This window comes from Ceratotherium simum, chromosome 12, assembly GCF_057802395.1.
Source record: "Ceratotherium simum simum isolate JZ-2026a chromosome 12, ASM5780239v1, whole genome shotgun sequence".
Taxonomy (NCBI): domain Eukaryota; kingdom Metazoa; phylum Chordata; class Mammalia; order Perissodactyla; family Rhinocerotidae; genus Ceratotherium; species Ceratotherium simum.
Genome location: NC_141911.1, coordinates 56151172 through 56177869, shown reverse-complemented (window position 1 = coordinate 56177869; position 26698 = coordinate 56151172). Strand labels below are relative to the sequence as shown.

Here is a 26698-nt window from a genome sequence, read left to right as displayed (position 1 = left end):
TTATGTACTAAATATACACACATTTTCTGTGTGACTTAATTTTGCCATATCTTGTTTTTTATAAAAAAAATATGTCACCCAGAATGGACATTCCTCATTCCATAAAATGAATGATTTTCACCTGTTCCCTCAAATTAAATCCACTCATAAATGCAGCAGATTTAATACTGTTGAGACTAAATATGAAGATTATCCCACATGCTCTCCAAACAAACAAGAAAACAAACAAAAGTACCTGATCTTCTGCAAGTATCAAAATGTTTTCTTTCTACCCCTTCCTACGTGAATGCCTGAACTGTGGTGCATTAGCAAAAAAACAACAAAGCAAAAAACCCTGACATTCCCTTAAAATCACATATTATAGCCATGGTTTGTAAAAATTTTTGGTTCCACTTTAATCTACATATCTTTGTTGGCTAAATTACACCAAAATAATGATATGATTGTAACTTGTTTGCAGAGCTATGACTGCTGAGAAAAGGCTTAAAAATGTCTGTTTTAAAAGAATAGCTCCCAATGCTCTCAAAAGTTTTCAAGTCCTAAAAATACAGAAATAAAATTTAACTTCTTGTCTGTTTCTAATTCACTTATTATACACACTGTATGTATCATTATACACAGTAGAGGAATATGTAGAAGAGAATGTTCTATCCTAAACAAAGGAATTGGTGATAGCATTTTTAGTATTCTGGTTTCCACACGTCAGTTTTGGGTTACAGGCTGTCTGCAGCAGAGGACTTGAATTGGCTGTTAGCCCTATTGCTCTTAATTTCTCTTTTTTTACCTTAAATAAAGAAAGACAGTAGGAGATTCCTAAAGATCCTTCTTTCTTTGCCACTATCCCTAGGCAAGAAGGAGGAATTAGCCTTGTAACCAGATCCTTCCAGTCTCTGCTTTTAATTTTAAGCAAGAAATCAGGTGACTAAAGATGTAAGATTGTCGGAGAACAGCAGAGGGCAGTATTTACTCATGGCTGAAACGTCTCCGGGCTCAGAAAAGTTTTAAATTTGGAGGGGTCATTGTGGCAGAAATGCATGACATATGCCCTATATTTGCATTACTTGGCTTAAATTCTTATTTTCTAAATGGTTTCCCTTAAAGGGGAAAGAATACTGACCTAATTCCTAGCCACTTTTTTTTTTTAAGTAGGCAATGCGTGCCACTACAAAAATTAGCTACAGTAAATAGCAGGGGAGTTAATGTGAGTGCAGTACGTGGCATGTGGGGATTTTTAAAATTTCAGTTTCTATTTATTTCTATCTTTATCGTGTCTATCCTTTCCCCAAACCAAAAAACAAAACGAAACAAAAGTTCATCAGGATTCCTTTGGCTAAAAAATGTCAAGGGGGAAATACTCCGACAGAGATCAAAATTCCAAACTTTGCAACAGGAAAAGATCTCCATCTTTCCAAAGGGCTACCATTGTTATTGTTGAAACTCTAAGGTTTGGCTACTGGCACCTGGGATCCATTTGAGAAGGGAAACAAAACAAACACTAAATTCCCCTGGCTTTTCCTATAGGAAGTCCAAAGTGCGGCCGGTACCGAGGCCTCGGTGTCGCCTGGAAGGTGGAGGAGGGGGCAAGTGGGTGCAGGTTTAGCGTTCAGCTCGCCCTGGACCGCAGGGAGCTCCCTCTGTAGACAGAGGAGGAATGGGAGGATTTGGTTTAGAATCTGTCGGATCACATTGTACAGCAGCTCCCTCCCCTCCCATCGAAAGAGAAGGGGCAGGAAACGGTTAAAGCAAATCTGCGCTGTGCATTCCCAGACAGGCTTTGCTTAATCCTTCCTCCCCGCTCTAACAGACCCTCACCCCCTGCCTTTCTTTTATTTCTCTCGACCCCCTTACCCCTGAATTATTACTAGCATAACAACCTAGCGGTCTTCCCCCAAACCCCACCACTAAAGTTATTTATCTGCAAACCTGACCCCGCCCCCATCTATTCTGCGGCAGCGTTTTGCTGTTACTGCTCTGACGCCGGCCAAGATTTCACCAAAAAGAAAAAAAAGGAAAAAAAAATCACCACCACCCCCCGCCCTCAGCGCCTCCGACTCGCCGGGCTCCCACACCCGACCGCCTACAGTCCTCCGGGAGGCTGGAGTGATGAGCATCCGCAGAAGCCAGTCGGAGGCCGAAAGAGCCGGAGAGCGCTCGCGGTAGGAGTGCCAGGCGGGGCTGCTTCAGCTCCGGCCCAATGGGGCTGGGGCGAGGGAGGGGCAGTAGGTGACAGCACCGGGAGCTAGGGGGAGTCCGGGCGAACTAAAGTGCGGGGATCAATGAGTGGCGAGCAAAGTTTCTGAGTCCTGCTCCAGCTCGCGGTCTTCCCTCCCCCTCTGTTTGTGTTTCGGCGACGCGCTGTGTGTGTGTGTGTGTGTGTATGTGTGTGTGTGCGCGCGCGCGCGCGTGCAGCGGGGAAGGGGCGGGGAGTGTGAGGGACCAGCCGGAGGTGGAAAGGGGCTCGCTGCGCTCCGGCTCCACAGCGGTACAACCTTCAGCCCTGGCAGGCGAGAAGAAGAGCGCTGACAGCGCCGTCCGGAGCTGCTGCGGCGCCGCCACAGCCCAGCGCCGACTTCCCCGCCTCCACCGCCAGCGGTGAAGGAGAACGAGGGACCAACCACCTCCCGCCCCAAACAAAAAGCCTTGTGGATTACAAAGTGAAACTGACACGGGACAATAAAAACAAAGATAACCAGGGCAGGGGCGAGGCGCGCTAGAGTGGGCTTCGGACCGGGCCGCCGGAGAACGAACCCCCTGGCATGGTGAGGGGAGGGGACTCGGGGACCGCGCGCTGCTCCTGCCCGACCCCCGAGAGGCCAAGAAGAAAGGGGGACCTGCGCTCGATTTGGATGTACAAATAATGGGCCGGCATCGCTCCCTGGCAGAGGTAAAAAGTAAAAAATAGAAAAATGCCGAGGAGCGCTGGATGTTGCCTGCGCCCGACCACGGGCTCGAAGCCGCAGCAGGGGCGGCGGCGGCGGCGGCTGGAGAAGGGACGCAGCTGAGCGCTCCCGGGTCCCGGAGCCCGAGCGTCAAGGCGAGCGCTTGGAACGCAGTTCGCGAGCCGCTCGCGCGCAGACGCCGCCGCCTGGCCCTCAGCGGCCACTTGTGCAGCCTGCTGGAGGCGCGTTGCAGCGTTGTTCTTTGAGGAGTGGGGACTCGAGGAAATCTCTCGTCTCCAGCTTTTGGGAAAGGAATTCGATAATCTCCCTGTTCCCCATCGGCCCCTCCCCCGGGCGCAGTTGTTCTTTCCACACGTCGCTCCAGACGCTTCTTCTTCTCTCTGCAGTTTCTCTGCCGTGGGTAAGTGCTAAAGTTTCTGAAGACTATTGTTTGCAATGATTCCTCATATACCTTAAATACAGGCAACCTCTCCCAACTCACATCCACCCGGGCGAAAACGCTCAGACTCTCTGGATTCAAAAACAAAGTGAAGGGGCAAGATATAGGAGGTTTGAGAAACTTTTCTGGGAACTCATCAACCCACAGGAGTGTCCCGCGGAATGCCCTGCTGCTTTTCGTCCCGGCATCTCTCTCTCACTACGCGCCCAAATGGCTACCTGGAGCCCTTCGATGATGCGACTTGCTTCTGCTGGGCTGGAGGTTCTTTGAAATAGCAGAGATCTTACAGGCATCGGCTGCTTTTTTGCTGGGGCTACTTAATTCTTATTATCATTCCTTTTGCCTCACCTCTTCCCTTCTCTTTATCACACCGTTCCAGGGAGCCAGGACCATGGACTTGGCAGCACACAGGGCTCCTGGCCCCCCGTGGCTCTCGCTGCCCACTCTGTCAGTATTTCAGCTCCTTCGCGTTTTTTGGCTGCTGTCACTGCTCCCCGGGCCAGCCCGGGTCAGCGGGGCCGAGCAGCGCCAGGTGTTCCAAGTGCCGGAGGAGCAACCTCCCGGCACGCTGGTGGGCACCATCCAGACGCGCCCCGGCTTCACCTACCGGCTCAGCGAAAGCCACGCCCTGTTTGCCATAAACAGTAGCACCGGGGCTCTGTACACCACGGCCACCATCGACCGCGAGAGCCTCCCCAGCGACGTGATCAACTTGGTGGTCCTTTCCAGCTCGCCCACCTACCCCACCGAAGTGCGAGTGCTGGTGCGGGACCTCAATGACAACGCCCCTGTCTTCCCGGACCCCTCGATCGTGGTGTCTTTCAAGGAGGACAGTAGCAGCGGGCGCCAAGTCATCTTGGATACGGCCACCGACTCAGACATCGGCTCCAATGGTGTGGACCACCGCTCCTACCGCATCATCCAGGGCAACGAGGCGGGTCGCTTCCGTCTGGACATCACCCTGAACCCGAGCGGCGAGGGCGCGTTCCTGCATCTGGTGTCCAAGGGCGGGCTGGACCGCGAGGTCACGCCGCAGTACCAGCTGTTGGTGGAAGTGGAGGACAAGGGCGAGCCGAAGCGGCGGGGCTACCTTCAGGTAAACGTGACTGTGCAAGACATTAATGACAACCCCCCGGTTTTTGGCAGTTCCCACTACCAGGCGGGGGTGCCTGAGGACGCGGCTGTGGGCTCCAGCGTCCTCCAGGTGGCGGCGGCGGACGCGGACGAGGGCACCAACGCGGACATCCGCTATCGGCTGCAGGACGAGGGGACCCCCTTCCAAATGGACCCCGAAACTGGGCTTATCACCGTGCGGGAGCCTCTGGACTTCGAGGCCCGGCGCCAGTACTCGCTTACGGTGCAGGCTATGGACCGAGGCGTGCCTTCCCTGACTGGGCGCGCCGAGGCGCTGATTCAGCTGCTGGACGTGAACGACAATGACCCTGTGGTGAAATTCCGCTACTTTCCTGCCACCTCGCGCTACGCCTCGGTGGATGAGAATGCTCAAGTGGGTACTGTGGTGGCTCTGCTCACCGTGACGGACGCAGACTCCCCCGCGGCCAACGGGAACATCTCTGTGCAGATTCTTGGGGGCAATGAGCAGCGCCACTTTGAGGTGCAGAGCAGCAAAGTGCCAAACCTGAGCCTCATCAAAGTGGCCAGCGCCCTGGATCGCGAGCGCATCCCTTCTTACAACCTAACAGTTTCCGTGTCTGACAACTATGGGGCGCCCCCTGCAGCAGCAGTCCAGGCGCGCTCTTCTGTGGCAAGCCTGGTGATTTTCGTCAATGACATCAACGACCACCCTCCTGTCTTTGCACAGCAAGTGTACAGAGTGAATCTGAGCGAGGAGGCCCCCCCGGGAAGCTATGTGAGTGGAGTGTCTGCCACCGATGGCGACTCTGGTCTCAATGCTAATCTGCGTTACAGCATCGTCTCTGGCAATGGTCTAGGTTGGTTCCATATCAGTGAACATAGCGGCCTGGTGACCACTGGGGCTGCGGGGGGCTTGGACCGTGAACTTGCTTCCCAGATTGTACTGAACATCAGTGCTCGGGACCAGGGAGTTCACCCCAAGGTTTCCTATGCCCAGCTTGTAGTAACTCTCCTGGATGTGAATGATGAAAAGCCAGTATTTAGCCAGCCTGAAGGTTATGATGTGTCTGTGGTTGAGAATGCCCCAACAGGAACAGAACTGCTGGTGGTGGGGGCAACTGATGGGGACCTGGGTGCCAATGGGACAGTGCGCTTCTCTCTACAAGAGGCTGAGACTGACCAGAGGTCTTTCCGTCTGGATTCTGTGTCTGGGAGGTTGAGTACTATCTCCTCCTTGGACAGAGAGGAGCAAGCCTTCTACTCCCTGTTGGTTCTGGCCACAGATCTGGGCTCCCCTCCCCAGTCATCAGTAGCTCGCGTAAATGTGAGTCTCCTGGATGTGAATGACAACAGCCCTGTGTTCTACCCAGTCCAGTACTTTGCTCATATTCAGGAGAATGAGCCTGGAGGTAGCTACATCACCACAGTGTCTGCCACTGACCCAGACTTGGGTCTCAATGGAACTGTCAAATACAGTATATCAGCTGGGGACAGGTCTCGGTTTCAGGTCAATGCTCAGAGTGGGGTTATTTCTACAAGAATGGCCCTAGACAGAGAAGAAAAAACAGCTTACCAATTGCAAATAGTGGCTACTGATGGTGGCAATTTACAGTCTCCCAACCAGGCGATAGTAACCATCACTGTGCTGGACACTCAAGACAACCCCCCCATATTCAGCCAGGCTGCCTACAGCTTCGTGGTCTTTGAGAATGTGGCTCTGGGATATCATGTGGGTAGCGTGTCTGCATCCACCATGGATCTCAATTCCAACATCACTTATCTCATTACTACTGGGGATCAGAAAGGTATGTTTGCTATCAACCAGGTCAATGGGCAGCTTACCACAGCAAGTGTGATTGACAGAGAAGAGCAATCCTTTTATCAGCTGAAAGTAGTCGCCAGTGGGGGTACAGTGACTGGAGACACTATGGTTAACATAACAGTTAAGGATTTGAATGACAACTCTCCCCATTTCCTTCAGGCAGTAGAGAGTGTGAATGTGGTGGAGAATTGGCAGGCAGGTCACAGCATTTTCCAGGCCAAAGCTGTGGACCCTGATGAAGGTGTCAATGGCATGGTACTCTATAGCCTGAAGCAAAACCCCAAGAACCTGTTTACTATCAATGAAAAGAATGGTAATATTAGTCTGCTAGGGCCCCTGGATGTTCATGCTGGTTCCTACCAGATAGAGATCTTGGCATCTGACATGGGTGTCCCACAACTCTCCTCTAGTTTCATCTTAACAGTTTATGTCCATGATGTAAATGACAACCCACCAGTGTTTGACCAGCTTTCTTATGAGGTCACCCTTTCCGAGTCAGAACCTGTGAATTCTCGATTCTTTAAAGTGCGAGCTTTTGATAAGGATTCAGGAGCAAATGGTGAAATTGCATACAGCATTGCTGAAGGAAATACAGGGGATGCTTTTGGCATATTCCCAGATGGTCAATTGTATATAAAAAGTGAACTGGATCGTGAACTTCAAGACAGATATGTTTTACTGGTTGTTGCTTCTGACAGAGCAGTGGAACCCCTTAGTGCTACTGTGAATGTTACTGTAATTTTAAAAGATGTAAATGATAACAGACCTCTCTTTAACAGCACCAATTACACATTTTACTTTGAAGAGGAGCAGAGAGCTGGGTCATTTGTGGGCAAAGTAAGCGCTCTAGATAAAGACTTTGGGCCAAATGGAGAAGTAAGGTATTCTTTTGAAATGGTGCAGCCAGATTTTGAGTTGCATGCTATTAGTGGGGAGATTACAAGTACTCGTCAGTTTGACAGGGAGTCTCTTATGAGGCAGAGAGGGACTGCAGTGTTTAGCTTTATTGTCATTGCAACAGATCAGGGGCTCCCTCAGCCTCTCAAGGATCAGGCCACAGTACATGTTTATATGAAGGATATAAACGATAATGCTCCCAAATTTTTAAAAGACTTTTACCAAGCTACAATATCAGAGTCAGCAGCCAACCTGACACAAGTTTTAAGAGTATCTGCCTCAGACGTTGATGAAGGTAATAATGGACTTATTCATTATTCTGTAATAAAAGGAAATGAAGAAAGACAGTTTGCCATAGACAGTACCTCTGGTCAGGTGACACTAATTGGCAAATTAGACTATGAAGCAACACCTGCCTATTCCCTTGTAATTCAAGCAGTGGATTCAGGGGCAGTCTCCCTCAATTCAACTTGTACCTTAAATATTGATATTTTAGATGAAAATGACAATACCCCTTCTTTCCCTAAATCAACTCTATTTGTTGATGTTTTGGAAAACATGAGAATTGGTGAACTCGTGTCTTCTGTTACTGCAACTGATTCCGATTCTGGTGACAATGCTGATTTACATTACAGTATTACTGGGACTAACAACCATGGAACTTTTAGCATTAGCCCAAACACTGGGAGTATTTTTCTTGCCAAAAAATTGGACTTTGAAACACAGTCTTTGTACAAATTAAATATAACAGCAAAAGACCAAGGAAGGCCTCCTCGTTCATCTACAATGTCAGTGGTTATACACGTGAGGGACTTTAATGACAATCCTCCTAGCTTTCCTCCGGGGGATATTTTCAAGTCTATTGTTGAGAACATTCCCATTGGAACGTCTGTCATTTCAGTAACTGCACATGACCCTGATGCAGACATTAATGGGCAACTATCCTATACAATCATTCAACAGATGCCAAGGGGCAACCACTTTGGCATAGATGAAGTCAAAGGCACAATATATACTAATGCTGAAATAGATCGAGAATTCGCTAATCTCTTTGAGTTGACTGTAAAAGCCAATGATCAAGCGGTGCCTATAGAAACTAGACGGTATGCTTTGAAAAACGTGACCATTTTGGTTACAGACCTCAATGACAATGTTCCAATGTTTATATCACAAAATGCTCTTGCTGCAGACCCTTCAGCTGTGATTGGTTCTGTTCTGACAACAATTATGGCTGCTGACCCGGATGAAGGTGCTAATGGCGAGGTGGAGTATGAGATCATCAATGGGGACACAGACACCTTCATTGTGGACCGTTACAGTGGAGACTTGAGAGTAGCTTCAGCACTGGTGCCTTCACAGCTCATCTATAATCTCATAGTTTCAGCAACAGACCTTGGCCCTGAAAGGAGGAAATCAACCACTGAATTGACCGTCATTCTTCAGGGCCTTGATGGACCTGTTTTTACTCAACCCAAGTATATAACTATTTTGAAGGAAGGAGAACCCATTGGTACCAATGTAATATCCATAGAAGCAGCTAGCCCTAGGGGCTCTGAAGCCCCAGTGGAGTATTATATTGTTTCAGTTCGTTGTGAGGAAAAGACTGTTGGACGACTCTTTACTATTGGACGACAAACGGGCATAATTCAGACGGCAGCCATTCTGGACCGGGAGCAAGGAGCATGTCTTTACCTGGTGGATGTTTATGCCATAGAAAAATCAACTGCTTTTCCCAGAACACAGAGAGCAGAGGTAATGATTTTGTAGTCATTTATGAATTATTGTTGATGTGCTTTTTAGAAAGACCATTCTCTTTATATTTACTTTCTGACTATTTACCATTATTGTTTATTGTTCATTTTACTGACAGGAGCATATAAAAATGTACTATCACAATGACTAACAAGAATTACTTAAATTTTAGCCTTAATACTGGTCAAAACCAAACAATGAACAGTTTTTACTTCATGTCTCACCTCATGGCAATCATATGTATAATGCTAGGGAGAAATCTGTAGCCATTTCAGAAGTGCAAAACAAAAATCCATTTATCTAAGCTGAATCACCACACTAAACTAAACACCTCTCAGTAAGGAAGTCTCCTGGAGGATGGACAATTTCAGACTTAGGAAATCCCTATTCCAAAATGAAGAATTGTGGTAGAAATCGGTCTAATAGCATAGCTTTCTAGGGGGAGTGGCAATGGCGGCTGGACTGACAGTTTACATCAGGACAGTATTAGCTTTCACAGCCTCAGCATCTTGGCAGTTTCTTTACAGGCAGTGACTAATTTTAATGTGCTGAGCCAAGTTTGGGGAGATTCCTGATTTCATCTGCCTTCACATTTCTGGCACTATCTTCTGACTTGGGGTAATCCTTTCTCTTCTCCCTTGAACTAAAGCATGTAATGTGCTGTGAATGATCAGAGATTAGAAGCTGTTTCCTGAGACAAAACTGTTGTTCAATGCCGTGAACTAGGTACATGTTGTTCTGTCTGCTGATGGATACGAAATTAGTGTTTCATAGTATAAGCCAGAAGAATTCCAAGCTTGGCCTTCCCTGGGATATATTTTAGGCTACTACTTCCATGCGTCATTGATTTGTGTTTTAACTGAACTACCTCCAATGTTGTTTTGATAATCAACTAGAAACGATATAGCTATGCTCTGGAAAGCTCGTTTGCTGTTTTCTAAGTTCTTTCTCTCCCTCCCTGCTCTGCTCAAAGACATTCTAGTGTCACTCAGCCAAAAACACAAAATATCAAATGTGGTTTGTGATACTTGGCAGTAACCCAGATACAACATGCTTGTGAAGTTGAGGCTCATGTGTTTGTTTTCTTGCTTTCTTTTCTTTTTCGGGAGGTGAGAGTTTTTCTTCATTTAAATTGTTCAATTATTATTGTTATCTTTCTATCTCTGTGATTTTTTCCCCAATAACAGCTAGCTATGTCTGTTCTATGGACAGAGTAGCATATTCATGGTCTAGAGGGTATTAGAGATATAATTAGAGATATAATTCTTAATAGAGATATAATTCTTAGAGATGTAATTCTAAGTATCTTATATACATAGCCCTGAAGGGACTTCTAACCCAAATGTCCTCTTTTACCTAATTAGTTTTTTAAAGATCTTAACATAAGTCTTATATGCTGAGATATTTAGTTTAACTCAAACCATGACTTACATGTAATTTTGTTTGATTTGAGGTTATTCTTCCCCTAAACCTGCTTTCTGTCTCCACCTTCCTTCTCTGGAATCATTTCTTAGATGAAGAGATGTAATTAGTTTGAAAACTGGAATATTTATTAAAGACAAGCAATGAAGTTATTCTAGACCTTAGATGAATTTGTTAAACTGTAAAACAAATTATGTTATTGGTTGTTGTTTGGTTCAGTGTATTACATTTTATTAGAACAACATGGTGAATGAGAGTAAATGTCCAATGTTATCATTAGAAGATTTATTTTTCTATTTACTTATTAGATATGCAAAGATTGGTTTAGCTTAAATTTATTAAATAGTGCTGTCTCTGCAATAGGCATGAGGATTAAAATATAATAATTATAAATTATTTTGTTAGCAAGAGGGGATACTATGTCTGTTACTTTTTTAACCTCAAATTACATCAATATGAAAAGTTATTGTAGGATATCTTCTGTGAAATAAAGTGCTGGAATTGTAAACCAAGTTTGAGTTCCCAAGCTCCAACCACTCCTAAAATTAAAAGCAAATGTGTTTCTCTAAAGAATATTGAAAGCAGTAGTTGGGAGCTCGAATTTCATATTATTACTGGTTGTATCTTTCAAGTATGTACAATAAAGTTCTTTTTTCTTCTGCTCAAACAATTAATTTACCGTGATTCTGCAAAAAGAAGGTATAAATTACCTCTAGTTGTCAGAGGTGATTTTTCAGTTGTTTCTTTCCAAGTGCAAACTTTGCTCCAATGGATTTTGTAAAAGTTTATTCATGTACACTGATAGGAGTCTGGGTTGCTTACTCAGGTTTCTGGCTAGAGTCATGACTGATCACATTCTATGGGCAAGCAGACCGTCAGTGGGTAGAAGAGAAATGATTTAATCTGCATTCTTTTTCAAGCTCTGACATTTGTGGGAGGAGGACTAGGGACTGTGGCTCTGATATTGCTCATTCCAGAGATCTGTCCAGTTGTCCACCTTCACTTACCCTACCTATCATATCTAAAACTTTGACATGAATAGGGGTGTCTTTGAAGGATGGCTTTTGGGTTGCAGATACCAGGTTTATTATCCTTTTACTTTGTGTCTTTATAATCTCAGAAGAGTCTTGATTATGTCGAATGGCTCACATAAATTTTGTACCATTTTTTCTAGGTTCAACAAAAAAATGGAGATGTAGTACTTCAATAAGCATTTTTCTTTTACTATGTGTTGTATAGGAATATGCTACTTAGGGACCTGGTTGGACCTCATCAAGGTCACAGGCTTGGTTTCACGGATCTTCATTATCTCAGAGCCTAGTATATTACCTGATGTATAATAGGTGTTCAGTCCACGTTTGCTGAATGAGATGGTAGAAGAGCTAAGACCAGAACGTGTGTTCTTGTGCCTCAGGAATAAATCAACAGAGAAGCTGGGGGAATGGAGGAAGTTAGTAAATTTGATCTTGATCATTAATTGAACTAAGGACATACCAATTATCTCTGTTCTACAAATGAATTGAGAATTGTCAGAAAACGGGAAGAAGAAAGAGGAACTTAGATGGGTGGTCTCACATGGAACTTAAGGTTTAAGTGGAAGGGAATACTGTGTAAGCGTCCAGGTTGCAGGTCTCAAATTTGTTGGTTTCAGGACCACCTTACGCTCTTAGAAATTGTCAAGGACCTCAAAGAAGTTTTGCTTAGGTGTGTCTTATCAATTGGCATTTATCATTTTTAACATTAAAAATGAGAAAATTTAAAAATATTTATTAATTCATTTAAAAATCACATTAAACATATAACATTTTTATTTTATTTTGTTAAAAAAACTTTATTTTGGCAAAAAGAAAAAAATAACAATGAAAAGAGAGACATTATTTTATATTTTCATAATGTCTTTAATATCTGGCTTAAGAGAAGACAGCTGGATTCTCAAATCTTCTTTCAGTCTATTGCAATGTGTTGATTTGGTTAAAGTAGATGAAAAGAATCCATCCTCAGATGGATTCTCGAATATATGGAGTTGGATAAGGGAGAGATACTTTAATATCCTTTTCAGATAATTGTAGGTTTTCTTTTGATACTACAACAGAACTCCACAAGTGGCAGTTTCTTGAACTTACTTACAATGTGGAATCTGAAACCCTGTCAGTGAACTTTTTATACTTTGTTACATAAAAATACATTGATCTTTCTTGCATTCTGAATGGATTTTTTACCTATGCATGACTTAGAAATGTATATCAGGCATTGATCATTTGGAAAATATTGGTATAAGTGATAAGAATCTTATCAAAAAAGTCTTTAAGTATATTGACTTGCAACCTCATGCTGATAGTTAGAAGTTTTCCAAAATTTGAATTTTCATGTCAAAGCTCAAATTTTATCATAAGTGACAGATGTTGTTAGTTGTTTTCCTTAAGTGTCAGGCTCCCTTTGTTTGTTTTCAAACAAAAAAGAGTGTCTGCCGCATACTCAAGTCTAAAAACACGTGGTTTCTCTGTCAGTGGTTCTTTAAAGTAAAAATCATATTCTGTCAACAAAATAGCTAGTTCAGCTCTCAGCTCAATCACACACACACTTTTCTTGGAGACAACTAGGGTACTTAGGTCCAGATTAATGATTCTTTGGGCGCATTTCACTATGTAAGACAAGATATTGAAAAGACATTGGGATTTGAGTCTAGATTTAATAAAATCAATAATTTTACTATTTCTTCAAGGAAGTTTCTTCATTTTTTAAGTAAAATTGGCATTTTATTTCTACTGTGAGTGCCTCGCAGTGAAGAGTGCAATTAGCCCTGCAAGACTTGGGAGCGCCTGCCTGGATTGGTGCTAAGGCACAGCAGTTTCACCCACCGTTGCTTTGGCACCCTAGTGTAAATGTCAATCCAGTGAACAAGTTGAGCAATGTTTTGCATTATTACAAAGGTAGTTTTGATTTTCCAGGCTTATTTAATGTGTCTCTGGTGTACCTAGAGCCCAGTGTTCCACAGTCGGAAAACCATTCATCTAGGTACTGAGAGTTTTGCAATTCAGCAAAAAAAAATAAATAAATAAGAAATATTTTATTAAAAGTGTGTTTAGAGTATTAGATGAATGGACTACAATTCATTAAAGATTAGAAATGAGTTTTAGCAATTGAATAATCAATTAATTTATTTTCACAGTGAAATCATCAAGATTTCCAAGAGAAATGATGGAGACATTTATAAGATCAGTGCTGAATACCAAGTTTAGAAATAATTTTCTTCCAGAAGATTTAGAATCAGAATTAGTGCACCTTAGATTAAATGTCTATATAGCTTGTGCATCATCCCTCACAGGCAAAACATAAGCACCAGAACTGGGTATATAATTATTATTATTATAATAAAATTTATTGAGTATTGCTATGTTCAGTCATTGGGCTAAGTGCTAAGTGCTTTCTTAGTGATTTTATCATTTGAGCCTCACAACACTAGTAATATCATTCCCTTCATAGCTGTGGAAACAGTCTTAGAAAAGTTAGATGATTTGCTTAAGGTGGGATAGATAGAAAGAAAAATCACATCCAGACTTGCCTTAAGTCCATTATTTGTACTCATAGCTGCTGTTCTATAAAGCCAGAGCACTCTGTGGTTTTACTTAAGAGAAGGGCTCTTTACTCTGTAGATATGAGTCTATATGTATGCTTTTAGTAATCTTGTTTCCCTGCCCTTATTTGTTGTTAAAAAGTCTTTGAAAAGTGGTCTTATGTATTGTCTGAACTAAGGAAAACAGGATTTTTGCCTGCCTCAATCAAGGCCATCAGCAGATGCTCCATTCCTATGGGTCAGTTAGTGGTGGTAGCCATGATCCCAAATTGGGCGTGTGTAGAAGTGTTTCTGGAGCAGTGCAGAAGGGTGAGAACATGAGAGAGGGGATCCAGAGACAAATGGAGAGCTCAGGTACGTGCACTGCCTCTTCTCATCCACAGGACTAGACAATTTGGAAGCAGTCACTCCAATTTATAAAGATGGAGAATCCATTTTTGGATTTTCAAATATTAAATCTTACTCTCCTGAGGAATAATGATAAAGTTGGATAGAGTGTGAAAATTATATTAAAATTAGGAAAACATTTTATTGCTTCCTCTGCTTTTGATCTCGAGTGTTTTTTTAAAAAACAACCTGTGATTATTTTCTCATTTTGTTTTTTTCCCCTAATGGTGTCTTTTTAAATTTATTAAACAAAATACTGTGACTTAAAAGGCTCTATAAATTTTCAAGACATATACAAATGTCAACTACAAACAGGAATATTGATGACCGGTTAAGCTCATGCTGCATATTTTATATATGGCTTCAGGATGCAGGATTTGGTCTCTGTTTTAGTGATAGATGTCCATAGACATAGTTTATCTTCTGATGAATTTTTTACTGCTTTTTCTTGCCTTTATTAAAATCCTAATCATTTTAATCCTTTATTGTTTCATTAGATTTTGAAGCAACTACTCTAGGAACAGTTCTGAAACATATTTATGTGCTTAGCGTTTTGTAGAATCAATTTTTCATCACATTGTCTGCAACTTGCACTTTGTCATCATTACAATGAAAAACTGACTAAGAACCTCATTAGTTGTGAGGGACTGCTGAGTTAATGACCATAAAAAAATTCCACAGGCCCTGAGGTGGGTCCTCTAGTCCGAGAATTAATAAATCTAAGGCTCATCTCTTTATAATACCCATGAAAGCAGGTAGTATTCTGAATTAGGAATGGAAATTGTGAGTGGAAATAGGAAAAGAATAACTGGCAAATGATATGGGCAAAGGTAATTAAAAAGTTCCTTAAAATGTCCTAGATATAGATTATGGTAAATATTTTCTAATGTTTTCAGGCTTTAAGTAGTCTGTGACAACAGTGGTCAATTTTAGTAGCACACTAAATAAGGAGGAGAGAGTATTAGAAATGCAGATAAGTGAAAAATGAAAAGAAAATTCTATTAGACAAATATTCTTTATAAAATATACACATATTATATATTAATATATTTAATATCATATATTAATGGCATGCAACCATTATACAAAGACTGCTGGATTTTCCCTGGTGTTAATATCCTGAGACAAAATGGGACAATAAAGTCATGAAGATGAAACAATCTAATTGGCAGATAATTTACATGTGGTAATCAAGAATTGACTATAGGAACACAGTCTTCTTCAGTTTCCAGGCATATATCCATAATTAAGAAAGAATCAATGAGTAAAAACCAAGTTTCAAGGTATTGAGGAAATGTAGAGAGACGTTTACAAACCTTCTTGACAACAGACAGTTGGGAGCCAATGGCGTTGTTACTGATTTTTTCAGATTATTTGACATTTTTCTGAAACGTTTTATCATTTATAGATTCTAACATAGACAAAGTGCTTACATTATGTCAGACACTGGTAAGCATCAGGAATTGTCTTGCCTTCACAATAATCCTGGAAGTACATATGACATCACATCATTTGACACATGAGAATACTGAGGCTAACAGAGGTTAAGTTTATGGAGCTGGTTTATGGTGAAGCAGGATTTGAACCCAGCAGTCTGACCCCAGAGTATGCACATTTAATTCCAACACAGCCCTGACTAACACTATGTATTATAAGAATGGTTGATACTTTCTGTACTCTCATAGGCATGCAATCTTTACTATGTAAAAAGTTGTTTTCATATTTCTATATTTCTTCATACTGGTGTCTGAAGAAATATAGGGTAAAGTGAAATTTAGGTAATGACCCAGTAGTAGGATTACTTTAGGTCTCTATCAGTCTTTATTTAGGTTAGGCTTGAATACATGGACCTATAATCTGTCAGTTCTTCATTTTGACTTCTTAAACTTGAGATGGGAGTATATTTTTATTCTTCTAGTTAGCACCTCATTTATTTTCTTCCCTTTTCAGCAAAAATTTCTTGAAAGAGTTGCCTATACCTGCCTTTTTTTTTTTTTTTCTCGTTATTTCTTACATCCACCCCCATCAGGCTTGGCTTCTGCCACTCCAATGAAATTGCGCTTACCAAGGCCACCATGATAGTCACATTTCTACATCCAATGGACAGTTCTCAGTGCTCATTGTATATATACTTCTAAATCATCATACTCTGTGGATGTTTCTAAGTCATCATAATCTGGATTTTTATCCTGTTTCTTGAACCAATTCCTTCTCAGCCTCCTTCGCCATCATCTCTCCATCTCTTCAAATTCCAAATGTTGGACTCTCCCTGGAATCAGTTCTTGAAACTTCTCTTTTCAGTCTATACTTATTCTACACTTATCTCAATCAGTGTCATGATTTTAAGTAACATATACACTGTGATGACTCCAAAATTTTGTCTCCACTGTGTATATGTCTCCTAAATTCCATATTCACATAACCAACCACTTACTGTTTATATTTGATTAGTTTCTTAATAGATACTTTACATTAACATTTCCAAATCTAAGATCCTGATATCTTCCCTAGTAAAAACCTACTCCACCCTCAGCCATCTCCTCAACTGATGGCAATTCCAATCTTCTGATTGTTCAGGTCAAAAAACTTGGAGTCATCTTTGACTCCTCACTTTCACACCCTGTGTACAATCGGTCAGTTAATCTTGGCTCTCTCTTAAAAATATGTGCAGAAACTGATCATTTCTCATCACTTTCATTGTTAGTTACTACTTTGGTCTAAGACACCATCATCCTTCCCTTGGTTTATTGAAGACATCTTCTTACTGATCTCTAACATTCTTTCCTACTATTCTCCTCCCTTGCTTATCTGCTTTACCCCCTCTGGCTTTTTGCTATTCCCAGACCTTGCTAGGCACACACCTGCCTCAGAGCTCTTGCTCCTGGCTCTTCTCTTTGCATAGAACAGTCTTTCCTCCTAATGTCTATTTGGATAATTTCCTCCCATGCTTCAAGTATTTGCTCATATCTCACATTCTAAGTGAGAATTAACCTTCCTTTACTAACTTATTACTATCACCTCCCCTTGATCCTGCCTGACCCGCATTTCTCTGCTGCAGTTTTTCATATTCTTCCCCCATAGGGTTTATCAGCCTCCTTCACCAGCTTCTTCTCGTCTCCCCAAATGCCAAATGTTGGAATGTCCTTGGAATCAGTTCTTGAAATTCTTCTCTTTCTAATCTACACCATTCCATTCTAATCCACTCCTCCATTGAGGAGCTTAACCAATCTCATTACTCTAAACAACATATATACACTATAGATGTATAAATGCATATGTGTGATATAACTTACTGATCTATAATTTCAATTATGTTTTATCTGTCTTCCTCCCACTAGGACGAAGTGCCACAAGGGCAGGTATGTTTATCTTCTGTGTTCACTGATGTGCCTCAAGAGCCTAGAACATTACTTGGAACCTAGTAGGCACAATATAAATTTTTGTTGAATGGTTGAATGAATCAATGAACTGACTTCCCTGCTTCTGTGCTTGACCCGTTCAGTCTAGTCTAACAGCTGAAGTGATCCTTTAAAATGCAGGTCAGATCATTTCACTCATTTGCTCAAAACCTGTGGCTTTCCATTTCACTCATAGTACGTGTCAGATCCTTACTGTGACCCGTAAGGCCCTACGTGATCTGCTTTGTCAGTTACTTCTCTGACTGTTTTTCCTCCTGGCTTTCCTGCCCTGAGCCTTCTCAGCAACCACAGCGAGGGCTCCAGCCGTAGCCTCAGATGCTCCTGCCTCAGGCTCTCTGGCTAAGCATGCTCTCTGCCTGGACTGCTCACTTTGCCCTTCCCTCACCTCTTTTCTAGGAGTCGCCGTGCAATTTCTCCTTCCCTTAACTTTCCTTTTTCTCTTTCCTTCTTTTCTTTTCTCCTTCGTCTCTATCATCACCCATCATAACACATATGTTACTTCTTTATTTTGTTTATGATATGTCTTCCCTCTAAAATATATGTTCCACAAGGGGAAAGATTTTCATCTGTTTATTATTGCTGTATTCCCAGCACCTACAATAGGGCTGGCTCAGTGCAGACACTCAGTAAATCTTTGATAAACTAAGGAATTACTGTCGAACACACTGCAAATATGCTGCTTGAGTGCCAGGAACTCAGTCAGGGATGCATGCCGAGGGAAAGGAGTCGTTTTTCGTATATCAAACCAAGCTGTGGAGGTTCTTCTGAAATTAGTGAAGCTAGCTAATTGGCAAGGACTGATTTTCCTGGATAAAATGGTAGTGGCTGCATGAATTGACTGGCTAAGAGCCTGGTAACCCAATCTCCAGAAATCTTAGTGTCTGATGTACAGTGAGATTACTAATGTTTGTTTTATAGACTTTTTGGTATGGTGGGACATTTTAGAATAAATACTGTAATGTATGCTACACTATTACCATATCTTCTTGTTTCCTTAGAATTTACCTAATTTTGCTTTAGAGAGAAAATCTTGACTTATTGTAAACCATGTTGCTCTTCAGCAAAAAGATGAATACATAGATATTTCTTAAAAATCACTACTTTCAATATTGAGAAGTTTAAGTACTATCATTCTTTTTTCAAGTTTATCATCCTTGCTCAACATTTAACATCAGTAATAAAAGTAAACTTAACTAATAAAATGCAGCAAAGAAGATGTTGCTTAATAATTCATCCTGATTGAGGTTTAGTTGAAAGAGTATATGCTTTTGGTTTGGAACAAGTTTGATTCAAATGTTGTCACAGCTACTCTCTGAATCTCATTTTCCTTATCTGTATAATGAGAATGACAATACCTATTTCATAGCTTTTTGTGAGAGTAGAAAAAGAGAAAGGTACGCAGCAAAGTTTGCTAGTTCCCTTTTCTTTTCTCCAATGTTTAGATATGCACAGAAATATTAACATTAAAAAACACTTTCAGGGCTGGCCCGGTGGCGCAGCAGTTAAGTTCATGCACTTTGCTTCAGTGGCCCAGGGTTCGCAGGTCCGGATCCCGGATGCGGACCTACACACCACTTATCAAGCCATGCTGTGGCAGCGTCCCACATATAGAGCAGAGGAAGATGGGCACGGATGTTAGCCCAGGGCCAATCTTCCTCAGCAAGAAGAGGAGATTGGCAACAGATGTTGGTTCAGGGCTAATCTTCCTCACCAAAAAAAAAGCCCCAAAAATATACTTTCTATTTCTAAAGCGTTTTAGATCTCTATCCTTCTTTTTTCTTGATTTCCCTAAAAAGTCAGTAAGGAGATAAGTCAGGTGTTTTTCTCTTCATTTTAAGTAAAAGACACAGAAAATTTCATAATTTGCGTGTGGTCACAAATCTAGACTATCATTCAGGTTCTTCTGACTTTGGCCAACATCCTTGACACTAAGCCACATTGCCCAGTCTGTGGTTAAGTTAACGCTATTTACCCATCTACCGCTGTATTGTTGTTGACATAATTCAATAGTAGTTATAGTCTCTGAAGGGAAGTAATTTATTAATCCAGAAACCTTACTGAGAGGCCTAGTTGCTTAGGAAACAAGCAAATTAAAATATTACATTATTCGGTGTCCATTTCATTTTGAATCTTTATCTTTGATTTTGATAGGGACTCAATTTTCAGTGATAGTAGTGAAATATCCACTACCATGAGATTGTGTGTTTATCTGTGAGCCTATTTTGAAAATATTTTTTTTGTCAACTACTTAATGCAGTTCTCTTAACTGAAGTCAAATTGGCTCATCAAACACAGGTGAAACTATCTTTTCTTGAAAAGTAGTTTTTTTTTACAAAATGTATAAATTCCAATAACTTCTTAAATGAGAGTTTTCTAAAACATAATTAAAACATTTCCTGAAAAGGAAAATGTTTTAATACTTACTGAAAATTTCAAAATAAGCAAATACCCAAAGACAAGGGCCTTCCCTCCTGCTTAGTATAGTGTTCTATAGTGTATGACTCTCTGTTCTTTAGCCAAAACAATTACTATTTATATTTATATATATATATATATATACATATATATATATATCTCCACTTCATTCTACAATGGATTTGAGGCAGGTTACAAAAGGATGTATACAATGAAAGGACAAAATAGTTAAATGAATCTCTAGGAAGTAAAAATAATGTAGCTAAAAAATAATCCTGCAATATATAAGATTAGTGTATAGAAATGTTTGACTTAGGTGGCCCACTGAGTTTATGTTTAGGTTTCTAAAGGCCAAATCAAACAGGGAAATAAGATCAGGTATGTAAGTCATGGTGTCCTAAGACTAAACAAACACATCCATGCATAGGAGAGTTAATAAAAGAAATACAGATTTTCTAAACTTGAGGACCTGTGAGGAGTTCGTCTCTTGGATGCTCAAAGAGGAATCTATTTTCAAGTGATGATTTTCCCAATGGTACCATCAGCAGTATAATGACAGATTTTCAACATCTCTTTATTGTGATGTCTTTTAGTGTGTGTTTATGGCAAATTGTAAAAGCATGATTCTAGCAAATAATTTGTTTATGGATCAAAAGAGATTCCCCATTGGTAAAGTGCTTTTGTTTGGCTTTATTTCATGTAGCGGGTTAATATTTTATAATCACACAGAGAACATTCCTCTTGGGGTTTTCTCATTAGCATATCTGCAGCACATCACAGGGAAAACCTGACTACAGGAGTAAGCTAAAATTTTAGCTTAATCCATGAGGAGAATGTATTTGTAATTTTTAAAGGCAGAGCTGGTTAATTTAAGGCGATTGGTTAAAATACTTGGCACAAAGCTAACAGTCTGTGTCTTAGATTGTGACCATTTCTTAGAATAATTCAGAACTAATAAATGTTCCTTGAATTGATTATATTACTTGATTGGAGCATCTTTCCTCACCAGTAGCTGTATGGCAGTCCTATAAAGGCTGCAAAAAATTGACTCACAGTCTATTGTTTTCAAGAGGGGATTAAATTTTCCACTAAAAATATTAAAATTCGAATTCATGTGTAAGACTAGGTGGGACAGAACCACCTGTGTTGCAATGCCGGCTCAATATTTTATTACTTTGCATAATAAAATAGAGAAAGTTGTTTATTTATCCATTGAGGTTGTAATTAGTTAAAAGTAAGTAATGAATCCTTAGTATTTCAAGTCCAGAGTCTGGCAGATTTAGAACACCATTTGACCCCTGACTTGCTGGAAAATGAAGGAAGTGGGAGTAGACGTTTTCTTTAGAGGACAAGATGGTTTGGGATGGGAGAGACAACAGAAGCGTGCCAAAAATTTGGGTCAAACTGAACACAGATGGCTGTAGCTGATAGAGGTGTCTGTTATTGTATTTTCTTCTCAGCACTTTTCTGTGTGTCAGTGTATTTACACTCAGATGAAGAATTTTTGTCGCACAGCAACCAAGAGAAAATACATTCAGAGAAACCATTTTTGTTAAAAAGAGAAATTGTTCATGGTAGATCTTAGATAGTGGAGGATGGGGTCGTGTTGCTATTGAGCTGTATTATCATTAAGCAGAGGTGATTTTCCAGCAGAGAGATGTTTGTCATACATGTCTAAAATTAAATAAATCACATTATACATTTACTTGTTAGCATGCCTCTACCTCTACCTCAAATACTATTTGAAAAAAAATGGTCTAAGGAAATACATTATGTTAGGTAATAATATGTTATTATAATGCACAAGGCAAACATCTGAAGAAGTGAAACTACAATTTAAATTTTATTTTTATAACTTTAATTTTTCCTAAATTCAATTTTTTCAGAACTTGATTTAAGGATTCAATATATACTTCCTTTTACGAAGAAGTTCTCTGTTATTGTTAATATTGAGTGCAGTTGTTCACTGCATGGTTAAATACTAAAATATAAATAAATTTGGAAGTCAGAATAATTTTGTTCAAATTCTGGCTTTACCTTTCCATGCTGTGTGACCTTCAAGCAGAAGCTAAACTTCTCTGAGCTCCAGTGCCTTCATCTGTTAAAGGGAGAGAAGTTTAACCATGTATCTTTTTAAGTATTGTGACAAAAATGTCTGGTAGACGCAGCAGCCTAGATTTTCCTAAAAGACTGTTTGGTTTACTTTTATTGATGCTACATTCAGTTACTTACTCCTTGTGTGGTCCAGAAGGCAATGATTTAAAAGAAAAATGTAAACAGCTACTGGGCATGTAAATAGCTCCTGCTCATGCAGGAGTCGTGATGACATTTCTAATGATACTGTGTGGACAGGAAACAAAACCAACATTATAAATTCTATTTCCTGGTTTTAGGAAAATTATTAAGGAAGCACATTAAAAAATACCTCTGTGGTAATTTCCTTCATTATACCATACCGGGAAGAAAAATACTTCTAAATGAGAGTGCCTAGTGAGCTGAGCTGAGCTGAGCTGAGCTGAAAGACATAACTAAGAAAAGAAAGTTTATTGGCTAAGACAGGGAAATGGATATAGTTTTTAAAATATTGATTTTGCATATGATTTAAGTAAATTGCAGAATTATTTTTTAAATTTTAATATAATGCGGAGCCAGATAAGCATTATCCAATTTGTAGACTGTGTTCTGATAAGAGTATCAGATATTGAAGTCATTTTAAAACTTAGGCAGCCTATGTAGAGAAAACAATAAAAATAAAAACTTTATTGAAAGATAGGGTTAACGATTTGTTGATAACTATGCCAGAAATTAGACTTCAGAACATATTTAGGCTCTAAAAGACCTTTATTTCAATTTAATACCATATTTGAAACGTTTAATAGAGACAGACCTTTAAATATTCCAACTAATGTCCGAACATTGTAAGCACTGTGATATTACAAGTTCTATTTCTAGGAAAAGTTATTTTGAAAATTGTTCATTCTATTTGTGCTTTTCTGGATAAGGAGTCTCCTTTGTGTTGTAATAGAGGAAATGAAACACGGTACTGCTCTTTTAACATGTTTATTCTGATGTCAAGGCATTTACATTGGAACAATTTTAAGTGTACTATGTCTATGAAAGGAAATAAATTTAAGCAGAACTGGAGTGATAGGATGCTAGTTTTTGCTGACTTCCAACTTAAGGGTCACAACTTTTACTATATACTTTTTAAGTATTATCTTCTTTAATTCTCTCAAACATTCTTTGAAGTAACTAATGGTCTTTTCATTTCACAGAGGGAGTCTCAAGGACCATGACAATTTGAGTACATTGGTGGTAGAACTGGTTTTTAATTCATTTGGTTCCAAAGCTTTTGTTCTTTCCACCACACTCCACTGCTCTTCAATTATTGTAAATCATTTTCTGTTAATGTAATAGAAAGAATGAGATTAAAGGGAAAAAACGTAACTATAAAAGAAAGCATTTGTTTGAGTGTTGACCTATATCATTATATGATAAATATTTGCTTTTTTTTAAAACTAGAAAATATAATCAAATAATATTTTATAAAGAGTTAATAATTGTGCTTCAAAGAACATCAATGAATCATATTAAATTAACCATTAATCACATTAAAAGGCAAGACATGCTTAGAAATCACAGAAAATTTATATTGGCTAAGGGTTGAATTTATAATTAACTGAATTAACTTAGATGTTAAAATAACTTTGAAAAGGACATCTCTATCATTGATATACCTAAACATATCTCCTAATTAAATACTTAAAAATGAATGAATCAGTTTTTGCTTTTAATAATGGCTCTAGGAGAAGGAAAAATAGAATATTTAACTTCAATTTAATAAATGATCATTAATATAGGTTCAGTAATGGAAGAAAGGGTAATATAGAGTTTTATATGTTAAAACATCTATATACATAAAACCAGGTATGTTTATATGTGGGTCGCTTTGAAGATTAGTATTATTGCATGTAAAGTTTTCTTTACAACAGCTGGTAAACAGGAAAAGATTGTTGGATTCAAATTTTGGAGACCTTGGAAGAGAAATAAAACTTTTTTAGAGAGGCTGCATGATACAGTGGGAAGAGTAAGGACTTTTGGTCCAGGCACTTGGGTACAATTCATGACCTAGAGAAAGCTGTTTAATATATCAATCAGTTACCTCTTTTGTGAAATCTATTTCACAGAGCTGCTTTGAGAAATAAAATAAATGCACCCAGGATATTTACCCAAAATAAGTATTAGTTCACGTCTCGCTCACTTTTCTCATTTCTATAGATGCAAATTTTGTCTTTGATCACATAAGATAACAAGGATACAATATTGAGAACAGCATAATGACACCTCATCTTTTCATCCCTGCCTTTAAATGAGAACAAGTTTGAGAGCTTTATTGCAATGTTTCCCAGTAGAGAATTCAACCTACTTAGATTTCCAGTTTTCTTCTAAGATGCAAGATGGACATAGAGACAGAAGGGATGTTAACCTTTTTCCTGACCATTTGCCCAGCTGTATATGTTCAGCTTGCTAAAATCTTGTTTCTGCACATTGTCACTTAGGCAATAACCAAGGACTTCTAAATTAGAACGAATGAGTACTAGGACTTTGTTCTTATTTTTTATTGTGAACAATTTATTTGCCTTTGTGTTGCCTTCCCATCCTTAACTTGCATTCCAGTATTCAACATGCCAGACATAGTGCTTAGCACTGGGGATTCACATTTGCATTTTCTAGATCCATGCCTTCAAGAGACAAACCACCCAATAGGAAGACTAACATCACATAAACTATTATCAGAAAATGTAGAAGAGCGCTATGATGAAAAACAGCTTTACCAACTGTTTGTAATAACTGGTTTCCCACAGTTGAGATTATTTATCAGCATTAAGTTTTTGTGTTTCATAAGGAGTTGTCTGCATGTTTTAAATTATTTGAAGTGAAGTCCTTTTCTTGGTCTATATTCTGAGAAAACACCTATAAAACAATGCCTACCTTTATTATCTTCCCATTTTTTAATTACTTGACATGAGATATCACTATGTAACTAAACGGAGTCTGATTTAAAGTATGTCCACCTTGGATTTCGGCCCAGAGACCCTCTAATGTCCCTGGTCGAAGGCTGCTTCTCAGTCCTAATGTGCCCTTCCTTCCTTCCTGTTTTGGACGCAGGCCCATTCTGTGCTGCTACCATCTCTGCCCTTAAGAGCTGCCTTTGCCCTAAAATGCCTGGACACATGTTTACATTTGATGATATATTTCTACATCTTTCTCAAGAACTATATTTATTCATCTGTCTTCAACAATATTTCTATCTCTGGTAATAGTTATTAAACAATAATAGCATGGTTATTAAATAATAATTATTGAACAATAACAGCGACTACCCCTAAATCAATACAAACCATTTTTTACACTTTTTAGTCTAAATCTCAAAATAATGTTATGAAATAGATGTTGCTATTACCATTTTACAGATGAGAAAGCTGAGGCTTAGGGAAGATAAATTGATTCCTTTTGGATCATAGAGCCAAAGAAAGGTATAGAGCAGGACTGGAGCCCAGGAATTAACTCTAAAACTCATAAGCTACCAATAGCACATTCTGACTGATGTTTCTGAGAAAGATATCCGTTTGGGAACTTTTTGAAAAGTAATATTTTTACTGTACATGATACGTTATTTGTATAATTTTATATGCATATATAGCATAGATAGTTTTAAACACACCACTTTAAGTCCTTTTTGGAATGGATCATAGATTTTAAAAAATGTTTGAATGTAAAGGCAAGATTTTAATCAAATGAATCTGGAAAAATATTCTTTAAAATATCACTGACATACAAAATATGGGCATGTATGAAAACATAATTTTCTTCAACGTATTTTTTCAAGAGCTTTTATTGTTTCTTTTTTGTAGATATTCAATTTAAGCAAACTTAAACTTTTCAAAATATTCCATTTTCATATGGTGATGTATTTTACTTTCATTAGTTCTCAAAATTCAACGCCCATTAGAATCCCTTATGTGGATGCTTATTTAAAATACAGATTATTTTTCAGAAGATTCAAGGAAGGTCCTTGGAACATGACATTTTAACAAGTCCCTCAAGTGATTCTGATGCAAATGGCCCACAGACCTCATTGTAAGAAACCTTTCTTTAATAGGCTAGGTTTTATATAAGGGACTAATTATACTTTTGCAAATTTGGAAACTCTTCCCTGAAGTAATAGTACTGGTACTAATAGTAGTAGGATCCATACATGGAGCACTAGAGGATAGTGATCTTTTCTAACTTGATGGCTACTCAAAAATACTACAATACTTTGGCTTTAGTTGACAAGCTATGGCAAGTATCTGTAGCAACTATTAAAATAATGAACTGTAAATTGAACTACATAAAAATGTACATCATCCTATTTATTGATTAAGCTGATTTAAATGTGTTATAAAGAGCTATATAGCTTGCAGAATCGCCTTGCTGCCTTCTCAGAAATTACCTTTAATAGGATAGCTTTTATGTGTATGTATATGTATGTATTTATTATACATTTAGAAAGATGAGAGCAATAGATTTTTG

At 39.5% G+C, this 26698-nt stretch overlaps 1 protein-coding gene across 3 annotated transcripts in view; it reads left to right on the top strand.

Moving 5' to 3' along the window:
- The first annotated feature begins 2294 nt into the window (after positions 1–2294).
- FAT4 (FAT atypical cadherin 4) overlaps positions 2295–26698 on the top strand; it is a 159390-nt gene continuing 134986 nt past the window's right edge. For all 3 annotated transcript variants that reach the window (XM_014784536.2, XM_087437646.1, XM_087437647.1), the window contains exon 1: positions 2295–8905. In XM_014784536.2, coding sequence (XP_014640022.2) covers positions 3731–8905 — 5175 coding nt within the window. In that variant the 5' untranslated portion in view covers positions 2295–3730. The remainder of the gene's footprint in view (positions 8906–26698) is intronic.